The sequence below is a fragment of the Natator depressus genome, chromosome 6 (assembly GCF_965152275.1).
Source record: "Natator depressus isolate rNatDep1 chromosome 6, rNatDep2.hap1, whole genome shotgun sequence".
In the NCBI taxonomy this organism is placed as follows: Eukaryota; Metazoa; Chordata; order Testudines; family Cheloniidae; genus Natator; species Natator depressus.
In genome coordinates, this window is record NC_134239.1 from 91,165,000 (window position 1) to 91,189,680 (window position 24,681).

The window sequence follows — 24,681 nt, forward strand, 5'->3', positions numbered from 1 at the left end:
CTCCCAGAAAACATGGATTGGGAGATACCACCTCTTATATTTTTCTATGATTTCTTAAACACCTTACTCTTTGTGCTCCAGCCGGATAACATCTCCATGCCTCACAAACTCCACAGAATGGGAAGGATCTAAATGATCTGCTGGCAGAAAAACAGATAATAGCACCAGGTTTAGAAAAGGTATCAATACTCTTAGAGACGGTTTCAGAATGCTGATCCCAAGCCAAACAGAGGATGCTCTTAGCAAACTCATTTCATTGGACCACAGACTCGATGCAACCTCTAGAATCAGTCTAAGGACCAGTCTCAACTGTTATCACTGGAACCATATAATGGCAGCTTCCAGACAGCAGATACAGCCCTAAAATAAAGAGATTGGCTGCCCCTGGGTACACCAGAAAGGCTGAGAGAACAACACTCAACGTTCAGCACATATATACTTTAAATATATACCAAGGGTTGTTTTTTTTAGCAGCTGCCAATCAACTTTAATCTTCTTAAGCACTGCTAGTGCAGGAAGGAAACCCTAGATACCAAGCGTGCTTCATATACAGTTTCTGTGTTCTAAGATGTGGTCTGCATAGACAACAGGTCCCCAGCGTGCAATATTCCATTTTTACCAAAGCAGCCTTCTACTCAAATCAATAGAATATTGCATGCTGGGATCCGCAGGCTCTGTGGGCCACACATATGAATTAAAGAAAATGGTAACTGCAATCTGCCCCATTCTATACCTATAAATTGCAGTCCTTGGTCATCTGGCACATTACTAATGCAGCCATCAGTCGAGCAAAGTTAGGACATCTCACCTGTACAGTCTAGGAGGAATATGAAGATGTGATTGATAATCTCCCTCACCCCCCAAAATCCTTTACTATTTGGGAAGAGATCCCAAGAATATAGTAGTAAAAAACCAGAAGTATCAGTTAGACAGTCCACTTTGCTAGAGTTCTGTTTACCTGTGTTGGAATCATGTTTCTTTATAACCCACAGGTTATTCAAGTCCTTGTGTAAATAGGCAGTGACCTGGAAACACAATAATAAACCATTTCATTTCACCAACAAGCCAGGATCTAGCCAAAGTCCAAGATCCATCCATCAGCAGGGCAAAAATACCAAGTGCATCCAGTGCTGATACAATAAAATTAAATACAGGATAACTTTGTGATGTTGTCCCTGAATTAGAAAGTCCTGGCTATTGGACATTGCTTAACCCAGACACATCCCTCACTTGTTTAATGGAGTTATGTGTTACCAATGTGTATCATGTCACTTGTAGCTGCAACATCTCTGTCTGCCTTTCCCCTACTGCTCTGCAAGTGCTGTGCATCCCTGGTAATAACTTCTAAATGATATCATAGAAGCATAAAAATGTAGGACTGGAAGGGACCTCAAGAAGTCATCAAGCCCAGCAGCCTGCGCTGAGGCAGGACCACGTAAACCTAGACCATCCCTGACAGGTGTCCTTGCCATCCCTGACAGGTGGCCAACTTGTTCTTTAAAACCTCCAATGATGGGGATTCCACAACCTCCTTTGGAAGCCTATTCCAGTGCTTAACTACCTTTACAGTTAGAAAGTTTTTCCTAATATCTAACTTAAATTTCCCTTGCTGCAGATGAAGGTAGGACAAGAAGTAATGGTCTTAATGACCTATCTATATGGTTCTCTCTTTTCTCTCAGTCCTAGTTCAGAGGCTCTTTCCACAACAAGATCTTCTGTTCTGCAAACACAAACTTCCTGATATTCCTCAGCTGATATCAGAAATCCTGGGCCTGACATCTTGATCACTTCCACAGCAACAAACTGCAAATATCACCAAAGGATGGTTAGAATCGTTGATTGGGAATAAGCAACAGGTGCAGACATTGAGATCCTATTTCTAAAGTAATTGTTCTGAGTGATAGAGAATGGAGGAAAATGAAGCAAATAGCTGTCTATCCTCAACATCTTTCATTTGAGGATCTCAAAGCACTTTACAGACACTAATGCATGCATTGCAAAGCACATCTTCTTAGGAAATCTGCTGAGGAAGCAGATTTTGCTGGGGTGATGCTTAAAGAAAGTCAGAATTTGCAATATTTTTGTGCTGCCTCATTCACTAGTACTATATGTTATGGGGTTGCTGATTCTTTCTTTGGTTTATTATAATTTTAATTATTTATCAGAGGTGTCCACAGAGTTCAGACTGGTGCCTCTTACTACTTTTAGTTTATAAATATAAAGAAATATAAATCTAATCTAATGAACAAACTCTCACAAACTCCCCAGTCATTTTCATCATTATCCTCAAAACAGAGATAAGGAAATTGAGACACAAGAGGAGGAAGTTACTTTCCAAGATCACAGAGGAGGTCAGTGGCAGAGCTGGGAACAGAAAGCAGAAGTCCTGACTTCCATTCCTCTGCTCTTACTCTTAACAATGCCCCCTTCAAGATCAAGAAGTGAATTTGCTTTAAACAAAGATTTTCACTCTTTTCCATGAGGTGGCAGCTTGCTCTCTCTTTTCATGTTGTTTTGGCATGCAAGAAATTTTATTTTAATGCTTATTTTAATGCATCCTTAGTATCGCAGGCCACCCATCCTGGTGTAAGAGTGGTATGAATTCAGGCACCTGTACTGCTAAGATTTCCAAACAAGGGCAAAGCTCAGCACCCTATCCCCACCCCCTCATGTGGTGCTCAAAGGCCAGCATAGAATATAAGTACTTATGTGGTCTCTATCACCATGATGTCTCAATGCTCAAGGCAGTAGGTTTTTAAGAATGTCATGCTAAATCTCAAGAGGGAAACTGTAAAGAGTTGCACCTTCCCAAGCAGAGTGATAAAAGACCATGACAGCGGGAAAGAGCAGCTGCTTTTATTAGAGGATATAAACCTTCAGGAAGCTCCAAAGTCAGCAGAGCGTGCTGGCTGCAGTGAGAGATAGTGGTAGAGTGATGCACTGACCTGCTGCTGACGAGCCCCCACGCCTTCAGGGTACAGGTGCCAGTGCGAATGAAGGTACCCCCCTGCCATCCGAAGGTTCTTCATTGTGATCACAGAACCATAGGCCAGGTCTGAAAGGGGAGACAACAGGTCTTAAGGAGCTCTCCTGTAAAATGTCATCTCACAGTCAAGCTATAGTGCGGTGACTCAAGGTACAAACGCCTCTCTTTCTTTTGAGGCAAGCCTATTTTCCTTCTCATGCATAATTATAGTCAGCTCACTATCCCCTTACCCACCATCATCCAACACAATCTACTAAAAAGACAAAACTAGACTGAGGCACAACATTTGCATTTCAAAAAAAAGTGGAAGAGAGGGAGGATTTTCCAAACCTAACACAAATAAAGTGTTGTTTTTATTTTTAAAAAATTAAATCACAACAATTAGAGTATTTGGGTTTGTTTGTTTTTCTTCTTTACAGGGACATGGTCAATAAGAGAACTAGTCAATTTAAAAAAAAAAAGTTTTAATAGCTTCTGCAGTGACCTTCTGACAATTTTTGTGGCTCTAGGACCATATCTTATCATTTTTAAAAATGTTCTCTCACTTGTTGTGAAGGCCTCAAACAATAAAAGAGGAGAAACCAACTGACTATGCTGGAGTCACAGTGAAATTGAGTATATACATACTGCTGTCAAATATACAAAGTAACACTGAGAAAACAGAAAAGGAAATTTTCTTTCTAATCTTTAATTTCCAGGAATCTTTGATATAACTCTTATTACAAGAGTAGGCAAAAAAATAAGAAATAAAGAAATAAATAAAATGCAGGCAATAGTTTAAATCCTTAGCGTCACTTACAGCCGCTCTGTGCCCATCAACAATACAAAGGGCAGTAAGGCAATTAACCAGCTACCAGGCAGCATCAAATTCGCTTAGTGGCTCTTCACCACCTTCCCTTATAGTCCCTAGTACAGGAGGCCTGGCTGAGAAAAAGAGTGTGTGGCCAGAACACCACTGCAGTCTGGTGATCTTCAACTGCCGGATCAACCTTTTGGAGCAGTGGATAGTTGAGCAAAAGTTGAAGCATTCTTAAAGCTGCTCTAAATTGCTCTGGGGACTCAATGGCCCCTAGCTGGCTTCAGGATCCGGAAACCACAAAAGAGGCATACAGCCATCTTTGTCCCCTAAGCCCAGTCCGGCACTGAACACAGCACAACTGGACCAGAGGATCTGGCACTAAGTATGAGTTTTAAGTTGATGGAGTCTCTTTAATGTATGCCTTTCCCTTGCAGGGATGGAAATCCAAGGACATTACATTGTCTTAACTACAAAAAAGGTAAAACCGACAAGTCAAAAGTCTTATTTCACTGTCCCTGGCAGAGTGAAGGACAAAAAGTAAAGCAAAAACAGACATGGCAAAAAATAGACTCAAGCTTTAGCATTATTTGAGTTTTGTAATGGCACATGCTATTGAAAACACACAGAAGAAAGTATTAATAGGGCACTGCAGCCTGGCACGCACACACGCATCCTCAGCATGCATGTTACAGCACTCAGGCTTTTTAATATTGGGGGCTGTAATTGCAGGTCATATGCTTGCTCCTAGTCATGTGCCTTACAGGAAATCACATATAAAGGTTTCGTGCCTCTTGGAGGGGGGCAAGCAGGAGAGACTTAGGATTAGGGAAGGGTCCTGAAAGGGGCTTTCCCAAGTATCCACGGTCTACTAAAGAGGAAGGATGTGTCCTCCCCATTCCCAGCTGCAAAAAGTGGTCCCTATGTGATCCAAAGAGCGCCTCAATGCCAACTAGCAGGGGGCCCACCAAACTGTAACTCATATGAGGCCTGACACACTCACTATCCCCAAAACACTTGTCATAATATTACTCCTGGGGAAATTCTGCACTAAAAATAAATAAAAATTCTGTGTGCAATATTTTAAAATGCTGCAAATTTTATTTGTCAATAAATAAATGTGGACACTCCAGCATTGCAGTGTGGAGCACAGGTCACTGGCTGCACGGAGGTGAGAGATCACCCTGCAGCCCCCCTTCCCTCCCCGCGACAGGGACTCAGCAGTGAGGCTGCACCTGACCCTGATATAGCACAAGTGGTGGGCCTGTTCCAGAAACACCCCAGGGCTCTGACCCTCCGTGCCAGGCACACCAGGTGTGGGCAGGCAGGCTCAGCCCAGAAGGATTCTAGCGTGGAGAGGCTTAGTGTGGGGGGGGTCCAGGTACTGGGTGAGAGGATTCTATGTGGGACAATCTGGGTGCGGGAGGCTCAATGGGGGATCTGGATGCACTGGGGCTCTCTGGGTGGTTCCGGGTGCAGGGGCAAAGGGACTCTGCAGAGGGCTCCAGGTGAAGGTGGTTGGGAGTCAGCAGGGGAGGAGGGAGGGTTGGGTGCTCAGCTGTAGGGGTCTGGGTGCTAGGGGAGTGGGGCATGGTGGGATGGGAGTCCAGGAGCAGCTGGTTGGGATTCAGTAGGATAGAGGTCCAGGTGCAGGGGGATTGGGGCTCATTGGGGTGGGGGTTCGATGGGCCTGCTTAACGGGGGCGCCCCAGCTGCTGCTGCTGCAGCCGCCAAGGGGATGCTGCATGCCAGGCACCCGCTTTCCCCTCACTTTCCCCATCCCATCCCCCTTTCCCACTGCCTCTTCCCCATTCCCTCCCTCTTCCTTCGCGCACTGTCCTCTGCCCCATCCCCCTCCCCTCACGCCCACATTCCCCTCCCCTGTCTTATCCCATCCCCCTTCCTTTCCCACTGTCTCTTCTCCCAAGCCCAGCACACATAGAAGGTGAGGACAACCGGCATTAGGACCCAGGAGATGGTGTCCAGCTGCAAAGTCAGCAAGCCAGAGGGGCACCCTCTCTCACCTAGACAGCTCTGCTTTCATAGAAATTGGGGAATCAAGGGGGGGAGGGGAGCAATGGCACCACACCTATGTTTGTTTGGAGGGCAATGTCCCTCTGCCCCTCCAAACTACACCCAAGGGCATCCCCAACCCTGCCCCCTATACAATGATTTATCTCTCCGCCAGCTCTTTTAGGCGCTGGAAATGACTCACGTGCACTGCTGGGAAGGGGTATGTCACTGCTCTTGCAGTTTCCCTTTGCTTCCCTGTCATTTTCTGCGGGAAGCAAAGAAATCTGCGGGGGACATGAATTCTGCGCATGCACAATGGCGCAGAATTCACCCAGAAGTAATATGTGTCTAAGAAGTGTCATGTAAGGTATCACATGTAAACCAGTGAAATGCTGGTCATGAATATCATTGCACGATGCATATATGGGTTGTGTACAAAGAATTAGGTATGTGTGCCAGAAACATACTCTTAAAATGTATTTTGGGGGCAGTGCATAAATCAAGCCTGCCCTAGACAAAGGAATATGGATTCTCCTGTCTGACTGGCTTGATTACAGGAGAAGACAATGGAAGTACATTTACATATAAGGTAAACAAAGCAACCAAGCTAACAAGCAGGGGAAGAAAGAGCTTAGTAAGCACATGCGGATAGAGTCTGCACCCCCAGCAAATCTTCCTGGGCTGGACTGTGGGAACATGACAGTATGTACCAAGCCTTTGTGGTTCCCTGCAGGAGCCCCCTTGGCCTACTACACTGCACCCTAGGAAAGGAGCAGTGAAGGTAGGTCCCCCAGGCATGCCTAGAGAGGCTGTATGGAAGCAGCCAATCTGAGACCAGCAAGCTCAGATAAAATGAGCTTCAGAACCTAAGCAGATCAGCTCCTGGCTCGGACCAAAGGGGCAAGAAGGGGTGCTCCCCTCTGTCCAAAGGAGCTCAGCTGGCTGCATTTGCTTAAGATGGGAAAGAGAAGGGCTGAGAACTTTAACCCTGAGGTAAGAGGTTTTTTTTAAATTAAATTAAATTTTAAATTAGAGGGGCCAGGTAGGAAGAGGCCCAGGGAAGTAGCAGCAATGAATTGAAATAAGCAGTACATGGCTGCTGTTTATAGGGTCCCTGGGTTGGAAGCTGGAGTAGTGGGCAGGCCATGGTTCCCCCACGGACAAAGTGGTGTAAACCCCGAGAAGAGGACAAGGCTTGTTTGGAAGCCCAAGTGAAGGGCTGAATTTAAAGGACAGAGAACTGAGGTTGAAGACACTGGTGAGAGCAGATAGACAGTCTTGGTTGGATTTTTTTTACGTAGAAGGGGTTAATTAGGATTGTGTGACCTGGCCAGAGAGCCAAGCTACTGGAGACCCGCCAAGCAAGGTTGACAACTCTCAGGGGGTGCCAGGAGTGGGAAAAGGACTGCAGTACTGCACCTAGTAGCAGGAAGCACTCAACAGATGAGTGCCCCCTGCTACAGGGTAATATAAGGGAACAAAAAAGACGTTTTAGTTATAAATCACTTAAAGAACTAAAAAGGCCAGAGCTCTTGGAATCTATGAAAGTTGGATCCTTCATCCATGTGGGCTGAAGTCTCTGGGAACTGATTATAGGTGAGAAATTGCCTGAGACCAAGACTGTAATCTGTTAAACTTTAGGCACTAGAAAGTGTGTTTTATTTTGTTTTGTTTGTAACTATACCGGTCTCTTTTTCTCTTGCTTAGTATTACCTAAATCTCTATTCTTTATTATTAAATTTATTCTTGTTCTATAACAAAGCCATCTCAGTTATGCATATTAAAGTGAAGTGTGACTCATCAGTTAACCCAACAGGCTGATGAGTACACGGTCTCTTTGGAGGCAGTGAACTTCATTTCTGTGAGTATCACAGCAAGAGAGACTGGACACTGCAGGGAGATATCTGGGGAACTCGTGAAGAGGGATTAATTGATTGTCACTTGCAAGGCAAGATTTAGACTGGCAGAGAGTCTCGAAGCGTCTGCTGGTGATGCAGATAAACAGGTATGGCAGGGAGCTGACACACAGCCTAATCTCTAACAAAGCTCACTCTTGCTGGTGAATCTGCTGACCAGCTAACAACTTCTTTTGGTTTTTTAAAGACATAGTTATGTGCCAGGGTTAGTCTAAGAAATTTACTTCCCCAAGGAACTGGACACTTACGCTCTGGAACGGAGACATTGTGAAGATTGTTCCCAATCAGTCGGGACTGAAAGGCAGAGCTGAAAAAACCATCCCCGGGCCCACTAGGAGAGAGCAAAGAATGTACAGACCATGAGACTGTGGAAACAAGTATGCAGAACTGAAATATGCATTACCAAATCATTTTAAAGAAGGAAACAGATAAGACAATTAGTCTGCCTCAGAATGCCGGCAAAAGAGAACTTCAGCTGCTGTAGGTGTCTACCTCTCACAATGGGCTCTGACTCACTTGGCTATGACAAATACACTCTCACAGGCGATTTTCAACAGCTTCAAGGTTTTGAGAGGGTTTCTATGGCCATCAAAAGTTAATCCTTTTAATTCTGTATGAAGAACAGGAAGTTTTCTTTGAACGTACCACATTCCTCGAATCATGGTCTCACCTTGGGCAAGTCACATCCCCTCTATTGCTCCTATAGACCCACTCCTGCTGTGATACTTGTGGTGAGACTACCTGACTTATACCCACGTCTGAGGAGTAAACAGAATTCATAGATCTTACTGATTTTTAAATAGCTATTACCATCATATGGCCAATCACCACCTTGACAACCTTACTAATCTGTCGCACCCATTCCCAATGCACAGAATCAATCTTTTCTTTGGAGACACCTACCATATTATGAGTAGAGCTGGTCAGAACATTTCTGGTGAAATGAAATTCCACCAAAATAAGCTATTTCATCAAAACCTGTGTGTTTTGTGGAGACGTACCAGTTTCTGCAAATTTTTTTGTCAGGGAGGTTTTTGGATCCAGAACCTGGGTGCGTGGGGGTGGAAAATACTTTGATTAGAGTACTAGAGAACCACGTTTGAAGTCCCTTTTTGGACCTGATTTGGCGTGATCTGGGATGAAAAATCTGCTCTGAATCAGGCAGAGCAGGGACTTGAACCTGGGTCTCCTACATCCCAAGCCAGGACCCTAAACACCAGGCTATAGAGCAGGAGTGGCCAAACCATGGCTCGTGAGCTGCACGCAGCTCTTTTACAATTAAAGTGTGGCTCGCGAAGCTCCCTATACTCTCCCCCCCTCCCACCCAATTCTTCGCCTACCAGACTTGGGGCGGGAGGAGCTCAGGGCTTCTGCCCAGCAGGGAGGAGGGGCTCAGGGCTTCAGCAAGAGCAGGGTTGAAGCTTCCAGCCCCAGCAGGAAGCTCCAGCAGGGCTGGAACCCCAAGACTCCTCTTCCTGCAGGGCTGAAGCCCTGAGCCCTGGCAGGCATGTCCCGGCTCTTGAGCGTCTGAAGATTGTCGTATGCAGCTTGGCAGCTCAGTAAGTTTGGCCACCCCTGCTATAGAGCGAGACTGGCTTCTCAAACCACACAACTTCTGTTCGTGTGAAAACATTTGAAATGTTTTGTTTTTCATTCAATGCAGAATGAAAACAAATTTCAAAACCTTGAAAGTAGCCACCATGAAACAGAAAAGTTATCTTCCAGTCAGCTCTCATTGTGGGTACTACTGAAACCAATTGAACAAATAAGAGGAAAACAAAGGCATCTGAGCCCTGTATCACAATCTGATTAGGGCCAGAATGGAAGGAGGATGATTAAGATACTAGGCTGGGACTCAGAGGAGGGTTCTAATCCCACCTCCCCCGCTGACTTGCTGTGTGACCTTGAGTCAGTCAGTTCCCCTCACTTTCCCCATCTGTATAAAGGGGATAATTATGTCAAATAATGCAGAGGAGGGGGAGCTGTGCGACTTAATTAACATCTGCAAAACATTTTAAGATACTTAGACGGAAGGAGCCAGAGTTACTATTACAGTCTCCACTTAAACAGCTACTAAGTCTCTGTACAAATAAATATATTAAGCTGATTAATTAAATCTATTTAGATCTACTTACACTGGGCAGGGAACCATGTTTAAGCACAGTTTCTGAACTCTGTACCGGCTGAACCAACTACTACTAACATGATTTGGCTGGCTAGTGTGCACAGAGCCATCCTTGTAAGAACCATGTTTGGGCAGGAATTTAGGCTAAGATGTGTCTTGTAAATGTGCTTCTGATTCTGAAACTTTAAAATTACTAAAGGCAGAATAAACAGTGACTCTCAATTCAAAGGGAAGGGGAGGTGATTTTCTTCTGTGCTGAGGGAGAAAGTAAGGAGGAAAGCTTGAGAAATACCTTTTATTTAACACTGCAAAGTGAACAGCAAACTGAGCTGTATAGAGTGCGAGTGGCAGCAGGATGAGGCAGAATACACGAGCCATCAAGTGTTTCCCCAGTGTGACCTGCAGACAGAATCCAAATCAAACAGAGCAGCAGCAGAAACCCTTTTGATTGCGACTGCCAGGAGTGCCCCTGGGAGACTATTCATACAAACCACCATGGCACACAAGACCAACTAGTTCCTTAGCAAGCTGCAAGACTTCTGCAAAAAGGCTGAGGGAAAGGTGGAAGCCAAGCCACACTCTCCCAATGTGCTCCCCGAAGAGTTGGCCTCATTTGAAAATAAGGGAAAAAATAGTTTTTGTTTTGAGAAATACTCAGCACCCACTTCTGCAACTGAAGTCAATGGGAGCTGCCCAAGATCAACACCTTTGAAAGTCAGGCCCCTATTGCTTATATAATTTATTGGGGTAGCACAGGACTTGAAAATAAATGAAGCATGGGAAGAAGTTTGTGGAGTAGGAACTGTGGCTATGGGGTGAAGGGAGAAAATTAAAGCATGGGGGAGGACCAATTTATCAGAGTCTTGGAGGAAATCCTGAGGCTCTCTCAGATGTGGGTCTAAAAATGGCTTCTTGATTACCCAAATTTGCTAAGAATTCGGATATATAGAGGTTAAGGCTGCCGAAATCAGGTTTAATCGGTGTCTATCTATTTCATCTATCTTAGGTTTTTGTAAGTACTTATCACTTAGCTATTAAGCTAAGCAACTCCCATCTCCTAACACCAAGGCAAATTATTTTTAAACTAATAGGGAAAACACTATGTTTTGTTGTGGTCCAGATCCTGCACCCACTGAAGTCGATGGAGTATTACTCCTGGGGGAACTCTGCACCACTGTGCAAAGCAGAATTTGTGCAGAATTAATGTTCTGTACAGAATTTCATGTTTCCTCTGCAGAACTGGGGCTGGAGAGCTGCTGGCCACCCAAGGGCTGCTGTGCTCTGCAGAGCCCAGCTCTCCAGCTCACAGTTAGTGGAGCACCCAGCCCGGCAGAGATGGAAGCTCTGTATGCTCTGGAGGCCCAGCTTGATCCTCATCAACCCAGGGACAGAAGAGGACCCAGGAGACCGAGCTCTGGCAAAGGGTGAGGAAGGACAGGGCCGCACCACGTCATCTGGCAGGACAGTAAAGAAGCTGGGGGGGGAGTAAAGGCTCTGGGGTGATAGGGTGTCTGGGATGGGAGTACCCTATGGCTAGGCTCTGAGGGGACGGGGGGTGCGGGTGAAGTCTGGGGATTAGGGAGTGCAGGTGTCTGGGCTCCAGGTTGCCCCATGGCTGGGGTCTGGTGGGAACGGAGTGTGGGTGTCTGGGGGTGCCCCACAGCTGGACTCTGAGGGGAGCAGGGTACCGCTGTCTGGGCTCTAGGGGGATGCCCACAGTGTCTCCTCCAGCATCCCCCCAACTGGAACTGGGTTGTCATAGGTGTTTGTTTAACTCTCTAAAAAAAGATTTCCCCCAGGAGTAAAGTGTCTGTATTGTTGACATACTTGTTCCCGGGTATTTTGAAATAAATGACCCAAACAATTGAAACTGGAATGATTATATTGTGTTATTTTGAGAAATCAAATATTCAGAATTTTGCAGAATTTTAAAATATTGTGTGCAGAATTATTAATTTTTTGGTGCAGAATTCTCCCAAGAGTAGAAGTTGGCTCAGTACTTCTGAAAACATCCAGCCCAAAGCATCAGTTGAGCACCCAAAAATCACTGCCACTTTTGAAAATTTTGGCTTAAATTACATAACCAAAGCCACAGCGTCGATCAATGTCTGAACTGGGATTAAAATTCAGGAATCTAGTCCCCAATCCCATGCTCAGATCAGCACAAAACACTTCTTTTTACAAAATCTCTTTTTGTTACAGTAACTATTTTTACTATTCTCAATACAAATACAAATAAAAAGAAGAAAAATATGATATCACTAAAGAGCACTGAACAAAACAGAGCAGTAGGCCAAGATGAGGTGCAGGTTCTAGAAATCAATTTTTTTTCCAAATAAATGACATGTAAACAAACCAAACTAGTTCCATAGGCAATATGGAGAAAGGTTATTCATGCTTTTAGGCTTTTACGTTACTAGCTCTTTTTCAGAGTAACTGACGAAGGGTTGTCAAATAGTTAATTATTCAGCAAGTCTCTCTCTTCTGGACTTGGTAAATTTCTTTATATATTTTAACACTCAGGGGTTCTCTTTTGCTGCCAACAGCACAAATGAAATCACTTTGCAGCTGTCTGTGACAGAAACCTTAGATGATGGATTTGTTCCATTTCAGATACAATTAACTAACTCTATTCTCAAGAAATGCTTCTCTGGAGCTGGAATGCTGCATCACTGCAGCTCATATTGATTCGCATTACTCAGGGAACACAAACCACAAGGCAGGGAGGAAAAAAACAATGTTTATGAAATAAGAAATATAATTTTCAAACTTCAAAATAGGCTGGGACAAAAGAAGAATTTAACACTTTTTTTTTTTTTTTTTAAAGATTGAATAGTCTCTCTCTCTACTGGCTGCAAGATCTTAAATGGGATATTGAAGACATCTCTGAGGTAATAAACATCAGATTTCACAGCCCCCAAATAATTTTTTTAAGCCAGAGCACCCGACCTTTCCTCTTTCAACAACTGCATTGGCAAGTTACCCAGAGCCTAAGAGCTGCTGCGCTGCATTTGTGAAAATGGAGAAGGGTACAGCTACCTTCATCTTCAACACAACAGTGTACCCTGTAGAGACTGCAAGTCACATAGTATACACTACAAGTAAGCCACTGGATCCCAGTGAAGCTTTACATACCCTCACAGTTTGTGCAGGCTGTATCCTTGTATTGCAAATTAAGACAGCATCAACTTCCTCCATCACATGCATATTAGGTGCAGCAAATGAGGAACATCTAGTGCAGGGGTAGTCAATAGGCAGACCACGGGCCAAATCTGGACCGCCAGATGCTTTTGAACGGAACTTGACATCTTTTTTTTAAACTTATCATTATTGTTATTTTTTATTATTATTATTTTCTCTGGAGTCTGGACCTTGACCATACTTTGACCAAGAAATATGAACCTTAACAAAAAATAATTGACTACCCCAATCTAGCAGGAAGCACTTCTCTTTAGAAGGCCACACTGTAGAATTCCAGATGATAGCTAACTATGGTCTATTGTCTCGCCATCCTTGATATGCATTTAATCTACAATGAAACCTAATGCACACAACCCAAAAGGCAAGAGATCTCTCCAATGAACAGTGGCGACCCCTTCAGTGTGCTTTGGGTGCATTATATCCTTCTGACATATGTTTTTCTAAAAAACACAGGAGATGACAGGTTTTTCATTATACCTCTCAATTCCAGTCACCATCTGGCTCCAATATCTATCAGCTGTCTTCTGCAGACAAACTGATAGTAAGCTGTTTTCATGGATATCAAAAGCAGGGAAGTTAACAAGGGGGAAAACACTAAATATAAAGAAAAATTCTGGACACTCACCAGTGACAGGCTGAGGTCCCCCAGCAACTCCCAAAGATCATAAACTGTGTTCAGTCCAACCAAGAGGACAACAAAGAGGCCAACAAACTTCACCCCTATCGCTCCAGCAAGGTTGACCCCAGTCAGACTCAGCCAGAACCACCAGGGGGCAGAAAACGGCCTACACAACAGACAGAGCAGTTTAATGATGGCTACAAGTGCAAACAGCACCAATTGAAACAAACAGGAAATCATCTGCTCAGAGCAGGCGCTGGGCAACTGCAAAACCTGTTAACACTGCTTCCTGTTCTATTTCTCAGGGGTCTTTCACTGGAAGTGGGGAAATAAAATTGACATATTTTTCATTAATTTTGGAAAGGTGCAAGAGCACCCTTGTTTTGATGTTTGTAAAGGGCCTCTATTGAAACCTGGCCAACCCTATATCTCTTCAGGAGGGCTTCAGGAGAGGAATAGAACCACAGCCTACAAGCTGACCTAATGGGTTTGGAGACCATCCATATACAAGAAGCCAGGATCTGAGAGGAGTGCTACAACTCTTGCTCCATGTCATGGCAAGGATGGAAGAGTCAAAGGGCTGTGACATGGGAGGGGAACAGATATTGGCTATGCTCCTCCTTGTATCTTCCATAGGGCTATATCAGAAAACTACTGGTGTAGAATATCTTCCTATCCACAGCACAAGTGGTAATTACAGCAAAAGAAATAAGACTAAAACCAAACAATAGGGAAAAGATGAGTGGAGGTGAGTGGAAGTCTATTAGCCCCTCTCCCACTGACTCACTACGTCTGGGTATCCACATTTTGCTCAATCAAAAGTCACATCAGCACTAGCCAGAAGCCAGAGGGCCACTCCTAATTTATATTAAATGGAGCTGTTTGCTGCTGCCCCAATCTTGAACAAAGAGACAACCAATGAAAACTACAGATCATAGCACAGAATACTGCATCTTGAGCTGATCAGATGGAGCACAGTACACTAGGAGTTTGTAGCTTACAGGTTACATGCTCCGTGTTGTAAATGAGGATGGCTGCAGGCAGCATTGCATGACTTTAGATGGGCCACACTAGCCATGTCTGCTGTAGTCAGTCACACTGAGACTTGCACAGTCAATTCTACAGCACATTTCACACAATGTTACAGACCACAAATGGGTAAAGCTTACTTAGTTATCACATCATCGGATTTTGGTTCCATTGTGGGGAAGATGCCCTATGTGGCTCCACCTTACATAAACTCTTCAGGATCTCCAAACGCTCTGTAAGCGGGATCATGCTTCTTGGACATGCATAGAGTAACTAGCCTGGAGCACATTCCTGCTTCATTCAGAAATCTCATGTAAACACTTTCAAAATGATAGGATACCAATCCTTGAAGCCCAACAAATTACACTATTTTATAAATATTCATGGGCTCATTGTTATGAAAAAGTAGAGCTCCCCCTGGCCTGGAAACAAAGGAATTGGGCCCTAGAAATTGAGGCAAGAGGACATATAAAAGTCTTACCATTAAGGGCAAAGCTGATGGTAAAATGGTACTATTCTACTGCTCTGACCACATCATGCCCTCCACTGGCTTCCCTTGTTGTCACAGGAAGTTCAAGTTTCTTGTCTTTACCTTCAAGGCTCTTGCATAGTTCCATACCATCAATACCTCGGTGAATGCGTCCACTCACACTAGCTTTCATACCCTATTCTCTACTCAATCCTCTCTCCCAAGTACTTCCTATGTCTCTCCCAGCCCTAACCCCTTTCCACAGAGCCATGCGAAGAAGAGGATCGTGTTGCCAGGAGGGCTTCATCTCCCTCAACCATGGACTGCTGTTCTGAGAAGAACTGCTGAGAAGAAATTCGGTCCACCTGTCAAGGAAGGGGAAGAGTATCTTTGGAAACAGACTGGCAAATCTAGTGAGGTGGGCTTTAAACTAGGTTCAACAGGGACAGGATACAAAAGTCTACATGCAAGTCCAGAATATGGAGACCTGGGAGAAGGGTCAGAATCTGGAAGAAACATGGGAAATCATAGCAGGGACAAAGGAGAGAAAAGAGAGACAATAGAGGGGAAATATAATGAACATCTTAGATGTCTGTATACTAATGCAAGGTATGGAGAATGAACAGGAAAACCTAGAATTACTAGGGAATAATCAATTACAACATAACTGGCATCACAGAGACTTGGTAGGAAAATTCATATGACTGGAATAATAGTATAGAAGGGTATTGCTTGCTCAGGATAGGCAGGGGGAAAAGGGAGATGTTGCCTTGTATATCAAAGATGTATACACATGCACTGAGCTTGAGATAGAAGTGGGATGCAGACCTGTTGAAAGTCTCTGAATAAGGATAAAAGGGTAAAAAACAAGAGTGATGTCATGGTAGGGGGTCTACTATAGACCACCTCTCCAGTAAGAAGAGATGGATGAGGCTTGTTTTAAACAACAAAATCATCCAAAGCATAGGACTTGGTGGTGATGTGAGACTTCAATTATACAGAAATCTGCTGGGAAAATAATACAGTAGGACACAGATTATCCAACAAGTTCTTGAAATGCATTGGAGACAACTTTTTATTACATCAGGTGGAGAAAGCAACTAGGAGAGAGGCTGCTCTAGATTTGATTCTGACAAACAGAGAATTTGAGAAGGTAGAAGGCAGCTTGTATGAAAGTGATCATGAAATGACAGAGTTCATGATTCTAAGGAATGGTAGGAGGGGAAATAGCAGAATAAAGACAATGGACTTCAAGAAGGCAGATTTAAGCAAACTGAGATAGTTACATACTATAGGAAGCAAGTCTAAGGGGAAAAAAGATTTCAGTAGAGTTGGCAGTCTTTTAAAGAGACACTATTAAGGGCACAAGAGCAAACTATCCCAATGTGTAGGAAAAATGGGAAATATGATAAGGGACCACCCTGCCTTACCCAGGAGATCTTTAACAACCTAAAACTCAAAAAAGAATCATACAAAAAGTGGAAACTAGGTCAGATTACAAAAGATGAATAAAAAAAACAACACAAGAATTCAGGGACAAAATTAGAAAGGCCAAGGCACAAAATGAGGTTAAACTAGCTAGGGACAGAAAGGGCAGCAAGAAAACATTTTACAAATACATTAGAAGCAAGAGGAAAACCAAGGACAGCATAAACCCTTTACTCAATGAGGAGGGAAAGACTAATAGAAAACACAGCTATGGCTGAAGTGTTAAATGCCGTTTTTGTTTCAGTTTTCATCAGTTTAGCAGTGATCAGATGACTAACACAGTGAACATCAGGGTAAACAGGGTAGGATCTGAGGCTAATATAGGGAAAGAACAAGTTAAGAATTACTTAGACAAGTTAGATGTCTTCAAGTTGTCAGGGCATGGTGAAATGCATCCTAGAATGCTTAAAGAACGGGCTGAAGAGATCTGTCAGCCATTGGCAATTATCTTTGAGAACACATGAAGGATGGGAGAGATCCCAGAGGACTGGAAAAGGGCAAATATAGTACCTATTTACAAAAAAGGGAAATAAAGATAATCTAGGGATTTATAGACCAGTCATCTTAACTTCTGTACTGGAAAGATAATGGAACACATAATCAATCAGTTTGTAAGCACTTAGAAGGCAAGGCAATAATTAACAGTCAGCATGGATTTGCTGAGAACAAATCCTGTCAAATCACCTAACATCCTTCTTCAACAGGATAACAAACATTGTGGATGGGGGGGATGCAGTACTTGCAATATATCTTGACTTTAGTAAGTCTTCTGATACTGTCTCACATGACCTTCTCATAAGCAAACTAGGAAAATATAGCCTAGACCAATCTACTATAAGAAGGATGAACAACTGGTTGGAAAACCATATCCAGAGTAGTTATCAAATGGGTAACAGTCAAGCTCACTGAGAATATCAAGTGGGGATCCGCAGGGATCGGTCCTGGATCTGGTTCGATTCAATAACTTCATAAATAATTTGGATAATGGCATAGAGAGCACACTGATAAAATCTGACAATGATACTCAGCCAGGAGAGGTTGCAAGTGCTTTGAAGGAAAGGATTAGAATTCAAAATGATTTTGACAAATTGGAGAAATGGTCTGAAATAAATAGGATGAAATTCAGGAAGGCCAAATGCAAAGTATTACACACAGGAAGTAATAACTGCACAAATACAAAATGGGAAATGACTGCCTAGGAAGCAGTACTGCAAAAAAAATTCTGGGGGGGTAATAGTGGATCACAAACTAAATATGCGTCAACAATGCAATACTGTTGTAAAAAAAGCGAACATCATTCTTGGATGTATTAGCAGGAGTGTGGTAAGCAAGACACTAGAAGTAATTCTTCCATTCTATGCAGCACTCACAAGGCCCTCATCTGGGCACAACACTTCAGGAAAGATGTGGACAAACCGGACAAAGTCCAGAGGAGAGCAATAAAAACAATAAAAGATTTAGAAAACATGACCCATGAGGAAAGATTAAAAAAATTTGGTTTGTTTAGCCTGGAGAAGAGAAGACAGAGGGGGACATGATAACAATCTTCAAGTACATAAAGAATGTCATAAGGAGGGTGATAAAGTGTTCTCCTTATTTACCAAGAAAAGGACAAAAAGTAATGGGCTTAAATAGCAGCAAGGGAGATTTAGGTTGGACTTCAGGAAAAAATTCTTAATTGTAAAGGTAGTTAAGCACTGGAACAAATTGCCTAGGGAGGTTATAGATTCTCCATCATTGGAGGTGTGTAAGAACAGGTTAGACAAACACCTGTCAGGGATGGTCAATATTACTTAGTCCTGTATCAGTGAAGGCGATTGGACTAGATGACCTATCAAGGTCCCTCCCCATCCTACACATCTATGACTCTCAGAAAGCCCCCATGTTCACAATAGTCTCTTCCTGCTTCTTCCAGGAGTCAAAGGCCCTCCCTCTTCTCCTTCCATCCCCCCCAAACCTTCTAGAGTAGCCTCCTCTTAGTTACCACCCAGTCCCACTATCATATTGTCTCCCTGTACATGCATGAAGGCTCATATACCTATGGCATAATAAAAAGTTATCACCATCTTACCTATCTGCACAGGAGTTATACTTGACCATACCCAGCACAGCTCCCATAAGAAAGAACATCAGAATAGGATCAAGCAGGATGTACTGGGACAGAGTAATGCAGCCTGTATCTGGAAAATAAGACACACAACTATACTAAGAGCTGTCTCAATTTCAAAGCAATCCTACAGCAGTGTCTGTAGCAAGCCAGTTTCCTCACATCTTAGTCAAGAGACAGCATGGGCAACATTGGGACTAGAAACAGGTCAGCATGTCTCAACTCTTACCGTAGTAAGAAACTTTGAAATGTTATTTTCAGATGGCACAACAGCACAGCTCTGAATTGCCATGCAGCAAACACGGATTACGTTCTCAGTTCCTCATTCTTTGAACAAATGGGAGCTGGGAATGACACAGTAAGCAGTCATTTTCTCACTAAGTCAGCAGTGAACTCATGCACCAGCATGGTGCCAGGAGATGCTGTGGCATTGAAAAGGCTATTTTTCAGATTATACAAAAAAGAAAAAGAAAAAGAAAAAGCAGCAGCTTTGACTAGGGGACATTAAAAACCCTGTGATGCTTTTTGCTGTGTGTTTAATGGCCCGTCCCTAACTCAGGTAATTCTATTCTGCCTATCTAAACCCTTCTCTATAATTTTCAATTATACACAGAACCTTTATCAATTTACTACCTTGAAGTCTTATTTAGCATTGCTGTGCACTATTAAACAGCTGCTATATCCCATACCAGAGGTGGCTGTATTTCAGTAGTGGGCAAAATTATCTCTATCTATACATCTTTCATGCGGTTTTTAAAATTCTTGCATTTAAATGTATTCCAATAGCATAGCAATGAGTACCACAAAAATACCTATAAACTAAATCAGATTATAAAATGCTTTGGAAGCCTTATGAATAAAAAGCACTATACAGACTGCAATTATTCAGCTCTCAGAAGGGAGGCAGTGTCTATCCTTTCTCATCAGTGACTTCTTCTTTGGCAGGTAATGAGACCAGAGAGAAAAATCTCTGCACAGTTAATCTGCCCTGAGGCTGGCCTCCATTACTGACCCTCCTTCATCCACATGCCAAACAGATAAGATTTCCCATGAGGATGCTAGAAATGCTTACCAAAAATCAGGATGGAGGCTGCAAGTAATGCTGCAGACAGTGACTTGGACAGCTCCAGCACTGTGAGGTAGGAGAAGGGAACTAGGCACGAGCCTAGAAATGCACAGAACTGCAAGAAAAGAATGGAAACAGAGGAGTATGACAATCTCTTCACAAGATGAATGTGTATACAGATCCCACATACCCTCCTTCCTTCCATCCTCAGACACATTCTAACAGTGGATGCTCCTGCAAGTAACTACATCTGACTGGTGGTGGCCAAGTCTGTCTCACTGAGGATCCTCAGGCAGAGGCCAAACTAATGAAAACTTAGTTTGAAGAATTTCAGTTGTTTATGCAGCATGTCTACACATGTATGTAACAAGGATTTGTTTCTTGTTTCTTTCCAGACCATATAATTGTCAAATTGGACCACATAATTGTTTCTTTCCAGACCATATAAGTCATTTCCAGAAACATCTTTCAATTAGCTTCATCAAACCGCCTTAACATCACCTTAACATCCAACAGGTTATTTCAGAGGCCTGCTTGCCATAAAAGACAGAGCCAGACAAAGAAGAATGTTAGTGTCTGCTCCAGTTTCAAAAATCCCAGTACCAGCTCATCTGGGTGGATGAGGTAGGGATGAAAGAATTTAGTATATGTCATAAAAATCCAGACTCTTCAAAATCTGAAGGGAAGTAACAGCCTATACTGAAGGAGCCAAGGAGAGGAAGGGAAACACCCATCTTCTCCAGAGGATAGTTCTGCTTTCCTTCATTGATTTGTGAGTGGATGGTTAAGCACTGGCTTGTGCATTCTTACCCCTCTCATTCCTATGTAGTTATGATGCTCATATCTGTCCCCTGGCTTTTGGAAAGGAAATGTGCCATCATATCCGCTCAGGTACCCAGCAAGTCCTATCAGCATCTGGGGAGGAAAAGGGGCAAACTGGTCAGGGAAACACTCTCACAGTCAGTGGAATCCACTCCAGCTGCAGGAAAGATGCTCACAGCATCCCACATCCAACCATCAAAAATATCCAGTTACTACTGAGACACTTTGTCAAACATGAAAAAGGAGTTTGCGTACAAGGTTCATACTGCAACTATACAAACAGATCTGCTGGATTTGTAAAATTCACTCACCTCCTTACCACTGGCAAGTGGGAAACTCTCCCAGGTGACTATGGGGACATAAGCCAACAAATTTCTAAGATTTAATTTAAAAAAAAAAAGTGTAGTACTTATGGTAGCAGAGAAAACCCTCCAAATAGGACCCAAATGTAGCCACAGAAGCAAAATTTTCCTGAACTTGCAGACAACTCCAGGGACTTTGTTGCTGCTGGTAGCTTTATCAAGCTGCAATAGAGTGAAATTAACAAGATGCTGGTCCCTTTCACTGAAGCTATTCAGCAGCCTGCAGGAAAAAAGTGAAACTGACAAGAATCGCATTTTCAGAAAGGACCCAAATGTTGGTAGAGCTGCATCTTATCTGGCTATAGTCCATCCTGATTATGTGCATTGCTGTCATGGGCACCACTGAGGACTCCCTGAAATGTGTTCTTGCCTTTAATAAAGTGTTTGACTACAGTGCAGTAACAAACCTATTCTCTTATACCAGATACCCACACAGTTGCAATCCTCCTCAACCAACACAAAAGTCTCTTCTTAAGGGACATTTTATAAACAAGGTGATAGACTTGGATATGTTCAACTGGTTTAGAGATCTGATTGCCTCAGAATCTGCTGTTTTCAAACGTTATTTTGAGAAAACAGTATTGTTCACTGGTTTACAGAGCACTTAGTTCATATTCCTGCTAGCATGAACTGCTTAGCTCCCTGGATCTATAACTTCCCACAAAGAGGCCCCTGCATTTCCCCTAGAAGAACTTACGCATGTTTTATGATCAACCATTCTCTCCTTTTCAGCCAGACCTTTTCAACATCCAGCATTAATCACACTCTTTACTTTCCCATATTTTGAGTATTTTCCATGGAAGAGAAAAGACAAAGAGTGCGGCCTCAAAAGGGGGCCACATGTCATAGCCTCCCAGCTAGACGACAAATAGACGACAACAGTAGCGAGGAAGGGGCATCCAGAAAACTCTGGTGCTCATCCCACACTTTGACCAGAAGAATGGACTAGGCTTTAGTTGGAGCCAGGGGGATTCCACTGGCTCCTAAAATGTACGTAAGAACTGATGAGAGCTGTTCACCTTCCCCAGAGGTGGGTGGACGTCAAAGAAGAAGGTCCGGTTAATGTAGTAACTTCCCATCTTCCCAAAATGAGTTTCATCCCAACTGAAAAAAGAAAAGATAGATGTACTCAGGAGCTGGAAATAATCAAACATCCATAGAGGTCTATTTTGCTAATGACTAGCTTTTGCCACTTTTAGACTGGACAAGTGCATAATATTCTACGTGGGATTACACGTTAAATCCATTAGGAAGCTGGAGCTAATAGAAAATGGGTTAGCCTCCTTATTCATCAGGATATCTCTCCATGAATAAACCAGTGCTCCAGAACCTACACTGGCTGCCAAGTCCAATTTAAAGGTGTTAGTTCTGTCCCCTAAGCCTTAATGGCCTGGGAGCTGCTTACCTAAGATACACCTCTCTCCCTGTACCATACTGAGGGTTAAATTGGAGCCTGCTCAGTATATAATAGAGAACATTTTTGGCAAGGCATTCACCACATGGACTCTTGACATTGAAATTCTACCCCATACCCCTTCTGAAATAGTCCAAATCAGTTGCCCTTCCTGGCATACTAAAAAAAATAAAATAAAAAAAATATATACTCATAAAACTGGGTGACTGGGCAACAAAATGGCAGATGAAATTCAATGTTGATAAATGCAAAGTAATGCACATTTGAAAACATAATTCCCACTATACAAATAAAATGATGGGGTCAAAATTAGCTGTTACCATTCAAGAAAGAGATCTTGGAGTCGTGGATAGTTCTCTGAAAACATCCACTCAATGTGCAGTGGCAGTCAAAAAAGCAAACAGAATGTTGGGAATCAGTAAGAAAGGGATAATAAGACAGAAACTATCATATTGTCTCTATATAAATCCATGGTATGCCCACATCTTGAATACTGCGTGCAGATGTGGTCGCCCCATCTCAAAAAAGATATATTAGAATTGGAAAAGGGCAACAAAAAAAGGGGAGGGGGGGCGCAACAAAAATTATAGGGGGTATGGAACTGCTTCCATATGAGAAGAGATTAATAAGATTGGGACTTTTCAGCTTGGAGAAGAGATGACTAAAGGGGGATATGACAGAGGTCTATAAAATCATGATGGGTGTAGAGAAAGTAAATAAGGAAGTGTTATTTATTCCTTCTCATAACACATGATCTAGGGGTCAGCAAATGAAATTAATAGGCAGCAGGTTTAAAACAAACAAAAAAGGAAGTATTTTTCACACAACGCACAGTCGACCTGTGGAACTCCTTGCGAGAGGATGTTGTGAAGGCCAAGACTATAACGGTTCAAAAAAGAACTAGATAAATTCATGGAGGATAGGTCCATCAATGGCTATTGCCAGGATGGGCAGAGATGGCCCTAGTCTGTTTTCCAGAAGCTGGGAATAGGCAACAAGAGATGGATCACTTGATGATTACCGTTCTGTTCATTCCCTCTGGGGCACCTCGCATTGGCCATTGTTGGAAAACAGGATACTGGGCTAGCTGAACCTATGACAGTTCTTATGTAAAGCCTGTAAGAGCAGGCATATGGGGAGGGATGAGGTGACTGGGAACAGTAATTTTGAAGGGAAATGTGAAGGGTGAGAAATTTTGATTTATAATATATTTGTTGACTAGTGATTAGCATATGCATGAAAATGTGCTGCCTCAGTTTCTCCATCTGTAAAATGGGGATAATGATCCCCATTTGTAATGTGCTTTAAGATCTACTGATTAAAAGCACTATATAAAAGAGCTAGGTATTATAATTTTAGTTTTCATTAATAGGAAAAGTATCTAGAGTCCAAGAGAGTTATTCTTTTATGTTTTTGTCTTTACATCAAAATAATAAACTATCTAAACAGTTAATCACCAGGAACATGGCCTAGCTTCATGTTCATACAGCACTTTGGCCTTGTCTACACTAGCGCAATTTACCGTGTTATGTAATATTTATTCCCCGTCGATTGAAGTGCACTTGGCATCCACACTCACAAGTGCTTCAGTCAGTCTCCACAGGGACTAAACAGAATGATGGAGAATGGCTCTTTCCAGACAATTATTCCAGAGCCAGTGTGGACAGGAGAGCCTTCAAAAGCCTCCCACTATAGGAGATGGTAGGAGCCTCCTTTCCCAGCTCCTCACTACAGCTGCCTCATTCACCAAGCTTACTATAACTTGCTGGCTAAATTTCCTCTCTGCCACGCCCCCCTTGTCTTGACCCCTTCAGCTATACCCCCCACACCCACATCCCCAGGGCCGGATTTCCAATTAGGCACAGAAGACACGTGCCTAGGGGGGCTGGCATTCCAGGAGCACCTAAAAGTAAAGAGTGGGTTAAACGTTTATTTGTTTTACGGAAAACACAAAGTTCATCTGTAGGCCGAGGGAGTGCTGAAGATGCAGCGCCTAGGGACATTTAAGGTGTAAATCCGACCCTGAGCATCCCGAACCTGGAAGTGTCCCTGCTGCCCATAAATCTCCACGTTATCCCTCCCCACCCCCCCGGGCTCACATCCTCAGTCAGCGAAGCAATGGGGCTTGACCATCTGCCAGCTGCGGGATGTTGAACCGCTACGTGACGACTGTCAGCGGGGCGAGCTGGGCCCCTCATATCCCCTGCCCCACTCCAAGGGCCCAACCAGCCACGGGCAGGCGCCTGTCGCTGCCCGCGGATCGCTGCC

At 43.3% G+C, this 24,681-nt stretch overlaps 1 protein-coding gene across 4 annotated transcripts in view; it reads right to left on the reverse strand.

Annotated features, from left to right (window-relative positions):
- Positions 1 to 24,681, reverse strand: part of POMT2 (protein O-mannosyltransferase 2) — a 48,428-nt gene that overhangs the window by 23,178 nt on the left and 569 nt on the right. The window contains exons 1-11 of one of the 4 annotated variants that reach the window (XM_074956021.1): positions 24,513 to 24,640; positions 22,019 to 22,103; positions 20,626 to 20,730; positions 19,822 to 19,930; positions 18,714 to 18,822; positions 13,663 to 13,822; positions 10,129 to 10,235; positions 7,960 to 8,042; positions 2,946 to 3,055; positions 959 to 1,025; positions 68 to 140 (exon numbers count right to left, since the gene is read on the reverse strand). In XM_074956021.1, the coding sequence (XP_074812122.1) occupies positions 68 to 140; positions 959 to 1,025; positions 2,946 to 3,055; positions 7,960 to 8,042; positions 10,129 to 10,235; positions 13,663 to 13,822; positions 18,714 to 18,822; positions 19,822 to 19,930; positions 20,626 to 20,730; positions 22,019 to 22,078 (983 nt within the window). In that variant the 5' untranslated portion in view covers positions 22,079 to 22,103; positions 24,513 to 24,640. Of the gene's footprint in view, positions 1 to 67; positions 141 to 958; positions 1,026 to 2,945; positions 3,056 to 7,959; positions 8,043 to 10,128; positions 10,236 to 13,662; positions 13,823 to 18,713; positions 18,823 to 19,821; positions 19,931 to 20,625; positions 20,731 to 22,018; positions 22,104 to 23,935; positions 24,094 to 24,512; positions 24,641 to 24,681 lie in introns of those variants that run through there. The other 3 variants (XM_074956020.1, XM_074956019.1, XM_074956018.1) reach the window with 3 other exon arrangements.